We start from the raw sequence: 13,260 nt of genomic DNA, 5'->3' as shown, positions 1-13,260 counted from the left end.
CCCGATCGCATACACTCACACACACACACCCGATCGCATACACTCACACACACACACCCGATCGCATACACACACACACCCGATCGCATACACACACACACCCGATCGCATACACTCACGCACACACCCACTGACGATATCGCACATCCACGCTCATACTCACAACATCCGGAGATATCACATGCTTCTGGCCATGTGATCCTCCGGCAGGTCCTGGAAGCTCACAACAGCACAGTATCGAGGCCGAGAAGCAAGCGATATCGCCGGATGCTGTGAGTATGTGGATGCGATGTGATGTATGTGTGATGTGTGTGAGAGTGAGTGTGAGCCGGTGTACACTGGTAACTATGATACAGATCGGGTAACTAAGGGACCTTAGTTACCCGATGTGTATAATGGTTACCAGCGTTCACGGGCTCCGTCAAGATCCCAGCATCGCAAGGTTATGTCTGGCGCTGCTGGGATCCTGACGGAGCCGGTGTAGAAGCAAGCGATATCCCAGGATGTTGTGAGTGTGTGGATGTGATGTGTGAGGTGTGTGTGAGAGTGAGTGTGATATGATGTGTGTGTGTGTGTGCACTCACCTGGGAATCGGAGCTCCGTGTCAGTTAAGCCAGAGCGAACGTGCATTGCGTGAGGGGGGCGGGGCCTGCAGAGAGCCGGGGCGAGAGGCCAATCCGTGTGGGGGGGCGGGGCCATGGCGAGCCCAGCAGCCAATCAGCTTTGTGTCACCGTAAGGACACAATGTCACCGGAAGGACACAATTTTGAAGCATGACAGACAGACAGAATAAGGCAATTATATATATAGATATCAATCTATGGAGAAAAAGACATGGATCGCACATCCCAAAAATACATTGATCTAAAAGCCGCTAGGCAAAAATTTAAATAGAACATGAGGTTCTTAGTTACCATTCTGATCAGACTGTATTAAGCCCACTGCCACGTCACGGCGAACCTCTTGAGTGGGTCCCTAATCTAAAGCCTTTGTGGTGCGGCACTGTGCACCAACCACTGCTGCAGCGACAAAGCACCAGCAGGGCAGGCGACCCGGTGCCTCACAGCACCCATGCTGCAAGGCAAAGCCCCCAAGGCTCCAGGCCGCACCGCCCCACTGTCACGACACCACCACAACAGCGGCCACTGCACAGCACCAACACACAGTGAGAGAAGCTGCGCACTCACCTCCCACCGGCTCCCATGTGTGAACTGGGAGCAAAAAAGGCTGACCCCTCTTGCAGTCTCATGCTGATTAAAAACACCTGTGCCAAATGGGGGGAGTGCAGATCCAAGCAAAAAACAGAGGGGGATAGAATGTTATATAACAATCTATGGAGAAAAAGACATGGATCGCACATCCCAAAAATACATTGATCTAAAAGCCGCTAGGCAAAAATTTAAATAGAACATGAGGTTCTTAGTTACCATTCTGATCAGACTGTATTAAGCCCACTGCCACGTCACGGCAAACCTCTTGTATTTTTGGGATGTGCGATCCATGTCTTTTTCTTCATAGTGTGTTATACAACATTCTATCCCCCTCTTTTTTTTGCTTGGATCTGCACTCTCCCCATTTGGCACAGGTGATTTTAATCAGCAGGAAACTGCAAGAGGGGTCAGCCTTCTTTTTGCTCCCAGTTCACATATGGGAGCCAGTGGGAGGTGAGTGCACAGCTCCTCTCACTGTGTGCTGGTGCTGTGTGGTGGCTGCTGTTGTGGTGGTGTGGTGTCGGTGGGGCGGCGCGGCCTGGAGCCTTGGGGGCTTTGCCTTGCAGCATGGGTGCTGTGAGGCGCCAGGTCGCCCGCCCTGCTGGCGCTTTGTCGCTACGGCGGTGGTCGGTGCACGGTGCCACACAAAAAGGTCAGGTTAGGGACCCACTCAAGAGGTTTGCCGTGACGTGGCAGTGGGCTTAATACAATCTGATCAGAATGGTAACAAAAGAACCTCATGTTCTATTTAATACTTTGCCTAGCGGCTTTTAGATCAATGTATTTTTGGGATGTGCGATCCATGTCTTTTTCTTCATAGTGTGATATATATAGATATATATATATTATATATATATATAATTTATATATATATATATATATATATATATATATATATATATATATATATATATATATATATATATATATATATATATATATATATATATATATATATATATATATATTTTATATATATTTTATATATATTTTATATATATTTTATATATATTTTATATATATTTTATATATATATATTTTATATATATATATATTTTATATATATATATATTTTATATATATATATATTTTATATATATTTTATATATATATATATATATATATATTTTTTAGGTGCTCACTACTCACCTCCACGTCACTCCCTGAGGAGGCGGTGTGAAACGCGTTAAAGTGGTTGGCGGGGGAGCGGTGCCACACCATTATTATGGCAGCAGGTCTGGTATAGTTATGTGAGCAGATTAATAAAGTGGGGCATCCCTTGATGCGGTTATATTAGGTATTTCACCACTATGAAGATATTGTAACCTGCATCATTGTTGTAATGTCCGTATTTGTTAGAATATACAACATTGTTATCTGCAGCTACTGTGTATAAGTGCCAGAATATAATAATCTAACGTGTAGTAATTTTTTATGGCATATGTTTTATCATCCATGGTGCATGACCTGCTTTCCTTGCCTTCAGGTTCTATAGTTTAATTTTTATCATTCTGTGTCCTATTTGTCTTTTCTGTATTTTAAATTGCCATCAATAAACTTTTTTAATTCTTTTATAGTTGTTATTGGGATAACTTGGTAATAATTGTATTGGTATATCCCGATAGGATATGGTTTGCTAATTTAAGGTCAATCTTCTAATTTTGGGTTCATAGCTTCCAATGGCCCTGAGTCACTAGTGTTTATCCTCTTCACAACACATGACTTACTGGGTACATCATGGATTGTGTCAGGTTAATCCCTGCCTGTCGCCGCGGGCAGCTGGCAGCAATCACTGCACATGTCAGCTGAATTGAACTGCTATGTGCAGCTATTAGGCATGAGTGGGTCTAGGACTTACTTGTGCCTGTTAACCCCTTGCATCTCGCTGTCAAAATGTGACAGATGAAACAGCACACCACGGTAAGCATTCACTTACCCGGTGCCATCGTAAATCACGTGATGTGATCACGTGGATCCGATGGTTGCCATGGTAGCATAGGGTCATATGATGACTCCTGTAGCTACCATGAGTCACTTCTTTCACTCGTCCGGCTGCTGCAACTGACAAGAGGTGAGCTTTTCTGCTGGTCTCAGCTGTGTAGCTGTGATCAATAGAAAATAATGAATGACCAGACTGCTGATAGTTATAGTCCCCTAGGGAGCCTAGTAAAATAAAGTTTTTTAAAAAATAATGTCAAATCACCTTCCATTCGCACCATTGAAAATTAAAGGGTTAAAAAATAAAATAAAAAATGTACACATTTGGTATCCCTGCGTTCAGAAATGCCTGATTTATCAAAATATAAAATCAATTAATATGATCGGTAAACGGCGTAGCGGCAAAAAAATCCAAATGCCAAAATTTTGTTTTTGGTCGCCACATATTCTAAAAATGTAGCATCTGCCCAAAAATTGTGCCATTAAAAATGGCAGCTCGAGACGCATTAAATAAGCCATCACTCAGCGATAGATCCCGAAAAATGAGAACGCTACGAATCGTGGGAAAATGGCACAAAAAGTGTGCCATTTTTTCTTTTTGGACCAACTTGTATTTTTTTTAACCCCCTTAGATAAAAGTAAACCTATTCATGTTTGGTATCTACAAACTCGCACCGACCTCAGGCATCACAATGACACATCAGTTTTACCATATAGTGAACACCGTGAATAAAATATCCCCAAAACAATCGAGCAGTCATACTTTTTTTGCAATTTTTTTGCACTTAGAATTTTTTTTTGCTGTTTTCCAGTACATTATATGGTAAAACTAATGGTTTGATTCAAAAGTACATTGGCAGCGGGGAGAAGGAGCCGCCACCTATCCGACTATTCTCCCCCGCGACTCGGTCCCTGGCGGCTCTTTGAATTGCCGCAGCGTTTCACAGTATATTGCTGAAATCGTACAGCCAACGTCTGATGCATACTGTCCGTAGGCATTGTACAGTAGGTATACTCTGTCAGGTTCCCTTTAGATAGTTTTTACAAATTTAGTTAATTAAAAGCAGGATAACTGGGAAGAATCTCTTTCCATCATGTGATAGATGAGTGTTTTCAATCCTGGTTTCTTGCTGTTCTACCATGGTATGTGTGCGCCTTCATGGACATCATGAGGTATATTTGTGAATGCCCAAACTTTTCTGTGCCTAGGATAAGTTTCCATTCCTTCACACTTCCCATAATTGAAGAAGCCTAAATAATGTCCGGCAAATACTTGTACAATTCTAATACAACAATCAGTAATGCGCTAATGTAGTACTTGGGTCTAGAACAGTTTGGGGGTTTTTTTGAGATTTTTTTTTGTCAATTTATACGACCTACTGTTTTGCTTTTAACAGGTGAAGCCTTCCCTCGATGAAGCGTTCGTCATCCAAGAACAGAATGTTGCTCTGAATTTCATTGGTTCCAGAGGCGCTAAGCCTGGTGTCACCAAGGAGAAAAGAATCAAATACGCCAAGGAGGTTCTTCAGAAAGAGATGCTTCCACATGTTGGTGTCAGCGACTTCTGCGAGACTAAGAAAGCTTACTTTTTAGGGTGAGATTTGCCTGAGATTTTTTTTTTATATATATATATCATTATTACATACCACCTTATATTTGAGTTTTTAGTTTTTTAAGCTTGTTTTAATTTGCGCCTCTCTGTATGTTCTCCAGGTTCTTCTGTGTTCACTGTTGGGGCTGTGTTTATTTTCCAGGTGTTTATGACCGATTTCAATTTTTAAAAACACTTTTTTTCTTTAAATTTTACACAAGTACTCTAATACCGGCGTCACACGGGACGATATATCGTGCGATCGTGTGAGTGATAGCACCTGCCCCGTCGTTTGTGCGTCACGTGCAATTCATTGCCCATGGCGCACAAAGTCGGTAACTGCCGTCACACGTACTTTCCTCCCGCACGACCTCTCTGTGGGCGGCGAACATCCTCTTCCTCGTCACAGCAACGTCACACAGCGGCCGGCCAATAGAAGCAGAGGGGCGGAGATGAGCGGGACGCAGGTAAGCTGTGTTCGTCATTCCCATGGTGTCACACGGATCGATGTGTGCTGTCTCGGGAACGATGAACAACCGGAGCACAGAAGTAGGACCGCCATTTTGAAAATGAACGACGTGTCAACGAGCAACGATAAGGTGAGTATTTTTGCTCGTTCAGTCGGTCGGAGGTGTCACACTGTACGATATGTCACACGATGCCGGATGTGCGTCACGAACGACGTGACCCCCGATGACTTATCGCCTGATATATCGTACCGTGTGACGCCGGCATAAGTAAGTAGGCTGATTTGATATTTTCTTCGGCGCTCTATTGGGAGACCCAGACGATTGGGTGTATAGCACTGCCTCCGGAGGCCACACAAAGCAATTACACTAAAAAGTGTAAGGCCCCTCCCCTTCTGGCTATACACCCCCAGTGGGATCACTGGCTCACCAGTTTTCGGCTTTGTGCGAAGGAGGTCAGACATCCACGCATAGCTCCACTGTTTGTAGTCAGCAGTAGCTGCTGGCTATATCGGATGGAAGAAAAGAGGGCCCATATGGGGCCCCCAGCATGCTCCCTTCTCACCCGCGGTTGGTGCTTGTAAGGTTGAGGTACCTATTGCTGGTACAGAGGCTGGAGCCCACATGCTGTTTTCCTTCCACATCCCCTGGAGGGCTCTGTGGAAGTGGGATCTTGCCGGCCCCCAAGCCCTGGGGCCGGGCTCCATCCACAGACCCATAGAACCTGCTGGATTGGGAGCGGGAGTGCCGTTCAGGGACAAGGCCCTGCAACTTTCAGGTACTCTGTGTCCCCGGCAGGCACGGACACTCTCAGGGCTTGCTGAGCGTTGTAGTGCGCCGGGGACAGTGGCGCTGTACGCTGGGGGTTAGGTCACTGCAGCTTTGCTGAGTGACGTTGTGCGTTGGGAACTACTGCGCCGACCGCTCCTGGAGCGGCGGCGCAGCTGCGACTTGTGGTGCGCCGGGGGCTTTGCGCCGACCGCGCTTTTACGGCGGCGCTTTTAACTTTAGCCCCCGGCTTCTGCGGCCTAGCGCCGCTTCGTTCCCGCCCCCACCCTGTCAATCAGGGTAGGGGAGAGACGCTGCTCAATGGCAGCGCCGAGGGCTGGAGCCTTATTTACATGCTCCAGCCCTCTCACTAGGCACAAGGGGAAGCAGACTTCCCGCTCTTCGTCGGTGTACGCCCAGGGCCCGCCCCCCCTCTCCACAAGGACGCCGGCAGCCATTACACATGCGGTCTGGCTGGGGAGAGGCAGCAGGCTCTGGGAGACCCAGACTAAAGGGATTTCGGCGACCACACACCCGCTCCTAAGCGGGCGGTAAGCTGCACAGTAGTGCTGGCCCCACTAGTGCCTCAGTGATATATTAGTGTACTTTTTTCTTGGTACCATATATATATATATAGTTGCACTGTAAGGTCGCTTCTTGGCTGGACACCCTGTACTGCTCTGAGGAGGCAGCAACATGTCATCCGCAAAACGCAAGGCTGCCAAGGCACGGGCTGTGTGCACTGTTTGTACTGCATGTGGGGCTGATCTACCGGCAGGCTCCAATGATCCACATTGTGTGCAATGTTCAGTCCCAGTGGCACTTCGTCAGCCAGAGCCTATGGTGGTGGTAGCCCAGGCAGAGACGCCTGTGAACCCTGCCCCGGTGACGGGGACAGACTTTGCAGTGTTTGCTGATAAAATGCCTGAGGCTATGACAAAAATCCTGGAGACCTTGCAGGCCAGGCCAGTTCCTCAGACCATGGACACTGCTGTGGCTATGCTCTCTGGTCCCCCTCAGTTGGAACTAGTCCGTACTTCAAGGGGGTCTCAAGCATCACAAGCTGAAGTCTCTGACTCAGATGACAGTCCCAGGCAGCCTAAGCGAGCTCGCTGGGAAAGACCCTCGACGTCATCACACTGCTCAGGGTCTCAGCGAGAAGAATCTCTCTGTGATGAGACTGAGGACGGTGATCAGGATTCTAATCCTGAGGCCCCTCTCAATCTGGATGCCCCTGATGGTGACGCCATGGTTAATGACCTTATATCGGCGATTAATAGGCTGTTGGATATTTCTTCAGCGCTCTATTGGGAGACCCAGACGATTGGGGTATAGCTACTGCCCTCCGGAGGCCACACAAAGCACTACACTAAAAAGTGCAAGGCCCCTCCCCTTCTGGCTATACCCCCCCGTGGTATCACGGGTACTCCAGTTTTCAAGCTTTGTGCGAAGGAGGTCAGACATTCCATGCATAGCTCCACAGATTTTAGTCAGCAGTAGCTGCTGACTATTTCGGATGGAAGAAAAGAGGGCCCATATAGGGCCCCCAGCATGCTCCCTTCTCACCCGTTGATGGTGTTGTAAGGTTGAGGTACCTTTCTTCAGCGCTCTATTGGGAGACCCAGACGATTGGGGTATAGCTACTGCCCTCTGGAGGCCACACAAAGCACTACATTAAAAGTGCAAGGCCCCTCCCCCTCTGGCTATACCCCCCCGTGGTATCACGGGTTCTCCAGTTTTAGCTTTGTGTGCGAAGGAGGTCAGACATTCCATGCATAGCTCCACAGATTTTAGTCAGCAGTAGCTGCTGACTGTTTCGGATGGAAGAAAAGAGGACACATATAGTGTCCCCAGCATGCTCCCTTCTCACCCCTGGATGGTGTTGTAAGGTTGAGGTACCTATTGCTGGTACAGGGCTGGAGCCTGACATGCTGTTTTCCTTCCACATCCCCTGGAGGGCTCTGTGGAAGTGGGATCCTGCCGGCCTCTCAGCTCTGATGCCGGGCTCCATCCACAGACCCATTAGAACCTGATGGAGACGGAGCAGGAGTACGATCAGGGACAGGCCCTGCATCATACAGGTACTCTGTGTCCCCGGCAGGCACAGACACACTCCGGGCTGGCTGGGTGTTGTAGTGCGCCGGGGACCGCAACGTGGAGTTGGTGTCCCTACAGATTACTGGGGGATTGTTTGTGTTTGGGAACGCAGCGCCGACCCCCTCTGGACCGGGCGGCGCTGCTGTGACTTGTGGTGCACCGGAGATCCGCCGTCCGCGCTTTTACGGCGGCGGCGGTTATAAATTGAGTCCCCGGCTTTTTGGGCCTAGGACGCCGGCAGCTCCGTTTCGTTCCCGCCCCCACCCTGTCATTCAGGGTAGGGGAGAGACGCTGTTCGCTAGCAGCGACGAGGGCTGGAGCCTGTTTTACATGCTCCAGCCCTCTCACTTGGCACAGAGGGAAGCAGGCTTCCCGCTCTTGGCCAGGAACGCCCAGGGCCCGCCCCCCTTCCTCTCTCGAGACGCCGGCAGCCATTACATGCATGCCTGGCTGGAGGAAGGACGCAAGGCTCTGGGAGACCTGGACTAGGGGCTATCTGGCGACCACACACCCGCTTTTTAAGCGGGCGGTAAGCGATTTTTCTGTGCTGGTCCCTCTAGTGCCTCACTGTGTATCAGTGTACTGGGTACAGATATATAGATATTGTATTTCTTGCACTGTGAGGTGCGCTTCTGGCTGCATATCCCAGATCGCTCTGTGGAAGCAGCAACATGTCATCCTCAAAACGCAAGGCGGCCAAGGCAAAAAGGGCTGTGTATACTGCGTGTGCTGCATGTGGGGCTAATCTACCAGCAGGCTCCGATGACCCCCATTGTGTGCAATGCTCCGACCCGGTGCTGCTTCGCCAGCCGGAGTCGGGAGAGGTAGCGACCCAGGCTGAGACGCTTGTAAGTTCTGCCCCGGTGACAGGGACGGACTTTGCAGTATTTGCAGATAACATGTCTGTATCTATGGCAAAAATCCTTGAAACCTTGCAATCTATGCATGGGGCTCAGTCCCTGGGCACGGCGAGGCCTCTGTCCTCAGGTCCCCCTTACTTGGAATGTATCCAGCCCACAGGGGGGTCCCCGGCTTCACAGGCCGAGGATTATGACTCAGATGATGGCCCCAGCCACCCTAAGCGAGCTCGCTGGGAAAGACCCTCGACGTCTTCACACTGCTCAGGGTCTCAGCGCAATCAGTCTCCCTGTGATGTGTCTGATGAGAGTGATCAGGAATCCACTCCTGGAACCCCTCTCAACCTGGATACCCCGGATGGGGATGCCATGGTAAACGACCTTATCTCAGCCATCAATAGGCTGTTGGATATTTCTCCCCCAGCCCCTTCAGCAGAAGAGGCGGCTGCGGAGCAGGAAAAGTTTCGTTTCCTTTATCCCAAGCGTAAATTGAGTGCTTTGTTAGATCACTCTGACTTCAGAGAATCAATCCAGAAGCACGACGCTCACCCAGAAAGGCGTTTCTCTAAACGATCTAAAGATACGCGTTTCCCTTTCCCCCCTGAGGTGGTCAAGCGCTGGACACAGTGTCCAAAGGTAGACCCCCCGATTTCCAAACTTGCAGCTAGATCCATAGTTGCAGTGGAGGATGGCGCTTCACTTAAAGATGCCAATGACAGACAGATGGACCTTTGGTTAAAATCTGTCTATGAAGCTATCGGCGCGTCGTTTGCTCCGGCATTCGCAGCCGTATGGGCACTCCAGGCTATTTCAGCTGGCTTAGCAAAAGTGGATGCTATCATGCATCCAGCAGTGCCGCAAGTGGCGCACCTTACCACGCAGATGTCGGCGTTTGCGTCTTACGCTATCAATGCGGTCCTAGAATCTACCAGTCGCACCTCAATGGCGTCCGCCAATTCGGTAGTTTTGCGCAGAGCCTTGTGGTTAAAGGACTGGAAAGCAGATGCTGGTTCCAAAAAATGTTTAACCAGTTTGCCTTTGTCTAGAGATAGACTGTTTGGCGAGCCATTGGCTGACATCATTAAGCAGTCCAAGGGTAAAGACTCCTCTTTACCACAACCCAGAACATCCAAACCTCAGCAGAAAAAGTGGCAGCAGAGGTTTCAGTCCTTTCGAGGTTCGGGCAAGACACCATTTACCTCGTCCAAAGGGACTCAGAGGACGCAAAGAAACTCAGATTCGTGGCGGACTCACACACGCCCCAAGAAAGCAAATGGAGGTACCACTTCCAAAGCGGCTACCTCATGACTTCCAGCCCCCCCCCTCCGCATCGCCGGTCGGGGGCAGGCTCTCCCGCTTTTCCGGCATTTGGATGTCACAGGTCAAAGACCGGTGGGTGACGGACATTTTGTCTCGCGGGTACAGAATCGAGTTCAATTCTCGTCCTCCAGCTCGGTTCTTCAGAACCTCCCCACGTCCAGACCGAGCAGATGCTCTGCTGCAGGCGGTGGATTCCCTAAAAGCGGAAGGAGTGGTTATCCCAGTCCCTCCTCAGGAACAAGGGCAAGGGTTTTACTCCAATCTCTTTGTGGTTCCAAAAAAGGACGGCTCGTTCCGTCCTGTTCTGGACCTAAAACGGCTCAACAAACATGTGCACGCCAGGAGGTTCCGGATGGAAACCCTCCGCTCTGTCATTGCCTCAATGTCCAGAGGAGACTTCCTTGCCTCAATAGACATCAAAGATGCTTATCTCCACGTGCCAATTGCTACAGAACATCAACGTTTTCTACGTTTTGTGATAGGAGACGACCATTTTCAGTTCGTAGCTCTTCCATTTGGTCTGGCGACAGCCCCACGGGTCTTCACCAAGGTCATGGCGGCGGTGGTAGCAGTCTTGCACTCTCAGGGACACTCGGTGATCCCTTACCTAGACGACTTATTGGTCAAAGCTCCCTCTCAGGAGGCATGTCAGCACAGCCTGAATGCTACGCTGGAGACTCTACAGTCTTTCGGATGGATCATCAACTTTCCAAAGTCGATCCTATCACCGACTCAGTCACTAACGTATCTTGGCATGGAGTTTCATACTCTAGCAGCGATAGTGAAGCTTCCGCTGGACAAGCAGCGGTCACTACAGACAGGGGTGCAATCTCTTCTGCAGGGCCAGTTGCATCCCTTGCGGCGCCTCATGCATTTCCTAGGGAAGATGGTGGCAGCCATGGAAGCAGTTCCCTTTGCGCAGTTTCATCTGCGTCCACTTCAATGGGACATTCTCCGCCAATGGGACGGGAAGTCAACGTCCCTGGACAGGAAAGTCTCGCTTTCCCAGACGGCCAAAGACTCTCTACAATGGTGGCTCCTTCCCACCTCATTGTCTCAGGGAAGATCCTTCCTGCCCCCATCCTGGGCAGTAGTCACGACAGATGCGAGTCTGTCAGGGTGGGGAGCAGTATTTCTCCACCACAGGGCTCAGGGGACGTGGACTCCGCAGGAGTCCACCCTTCAGATCAATGTTCTGGAGATCAGAGCAGTGTATCTTGCTCTACTGGCCTTCCAACAGTGGCTGGAAGGAAAGCAGATCCGAATCCAATCGGACAACTCCACAGCGGTGGCATACATCAACCACCAAGGAGGGACGCGCAGTCGGCAAGCCTTCCAAGAAGTCCGGCGCATTCTAATGTGGGTGGAGGACAGAGCATCCACCATATCCGCGGTTCACATCCCAGGCGTAGAAAACTGGGAAGCAGACTTCCTCAGTCGCCAGGGCATGGACGCAGGGGAATGGTCCCTTCACCCGGACGTGTTTCAGGAAATCTGTCGCCGCTGGGGAGTGCCGGACGTCGACCTAATGGCATCCCGGCACAACAACAAGGTCCCGGCATTCATGGCGAGGTCGCGCGATCAAAGAGCTCTGGCGGCAGACGCCTTGGTTCAAGATTGGTCGCAGTTTCAGCTCCCATACGTGTTTCCGCCTCTGGCGCTCTTGCCCAGAGTGCTACGCAAGATCAGATCCGAGTGCAGCCGCGTCATACTCGTCGCTCCAGACTGGCCGAGGAGGTCGTGGTATCCGGATCTGTGGCATCTCACGATCGGTCGACCGTGGTCACTGCCAGACCGACCAGACTTACTGTCCCAAGGGCCGTTTTTCCATCAGAATTCTGCGGCCCTGAACCTGACTGTGTGGCCATTGAGTCCTGGATCCTAGCATCTGCTGGATTATCTCAGGGAGTCGTTGCCACAATGAGACAAGCTAGAAAGTCGAATTCGGCTAAGATCTACCACAGAACGTGGAAGATTTTCTTGTCCTGGTGCTCTGCTCAGGGAGTGTCTCCCTGGCCATTTGCATTGCCCAAGTTTCTTTCCTTCCTGCAATCGGGGTTAGAAAAGGGCTTGTCGCTCAGCTCCCTTAAAGGGCAAGTTTCGGCACTATCCGTGTTTTTTCAGAAGCGTCTAGCACGTCTTCCTAAGGTGCGCACGTTCCTGCAGGGGGTCTGTCATATTGTGCCCCCGTACAAGCGACCGTTAGATCCATGGGATCTGAACAGGGTACTAGTTGCTCTCCAGAAGCCGCCCTTCGAGCCTCTGAAGGAAGTTTCCTTTTCTCGGCTGTCGCAGAAAGTGGCGTTTCTTGTTGCGATCACATCGCTTCGGCGAGTGTCTGAGCTGGCAGCTCTGTCATCTAAGGCTCCCTTCCTGGTGTTCCACCAGGACAAGGTTGTGCTGCGCCCCATTCCGGAGTTTCTTCCTAAGGTCGTATCCTCTTTTCATCTTAATCAGGATATTTCCTTGCCTTCTTTTTGCCCTCATCCGGTTCACCGGTATGAAAAGGCCTTACGTTTGCTAGATCTGGTGAGAGCACTCAGAATCTACATTTCCCGCACGGCGCCCATACGCCGTGCCGATGCACTTTTCGTCCTTGTCGCTGGTCCGCGCAAGGGGTTGCAGGCTTCTAAAGCCACCCTGGCTCGATGGATCAAAGAACCAATTCTAGAGGCCTACCGTTCTGCGGGGCTTCCGGTTCCTTCAGGGCTAAAAGCCCACTCAACCAGAGCCGTGGGTGCGTCCTGGGCATTACGTCACCAGGCTTCGGCTCAACAGGTGTGCCAGGCGGCTACCTGGTCCAGTCTGCACACTTTCACCAAGCATTATCAGGTGCATACCTATGCTTCGGCGGATGCCAGCTTAGGTAGAAGAGTCCTGCAGGCGGCAGTGACACCCCCGTAGGGGAGGGCTGTTTTGCAGCTCTAACATGAGGTATTTATTTACCCACCCAGGGACAGCTTTTGGACGTCCCAATCGTCTGGGTCTCCCAATAGAGCGCTGAAGAAGAA

At 50.3% G+C, this 13,260-nt stretch overlaps 1 protein-coding gene across 1 annotated transcript in view; it reads left to right on the top strand.

Moving 5' to 3' along the window:
• Positions 1–13,260, top strand: part of POLR2B (RNA polymerase II subunit B) — a 149,156-nt gene that overhangs the window by 31,083 nt on the left and 104,813 nt on the right. Inside the window, exon 8 of the mRNA XM_075352456.1 lies at positions 4,547–4,743. Coding sequence (XP_075208571.1) covers positions 4,547–4,743 — 197 coding nt within the window. The remainder of the gene's footprint in view (positions 1–4,546; positions 4,744–13,260) is intronic.

This window comes from Anomaloglossus baeobatrachus, chromosome 1, assembly GCF_048569485.1.
Source record: "Anomaloglossus baeobatrachus isolate aAnoBae1 chromosome 1, aAnoBae1.hap1, whole genome shotgun sequence".
Taxonomy (NCBI): domain Eukaryota; kingdom Metazoa; phylum Chordata; class Amphibia; order Anura; family Aromobatidae; genus Anomaloglossus; species Anomaloglossus baeobatrachus.
This window is presented reverse-complemented; position numbering and strand designations above follow the sequence as displayed.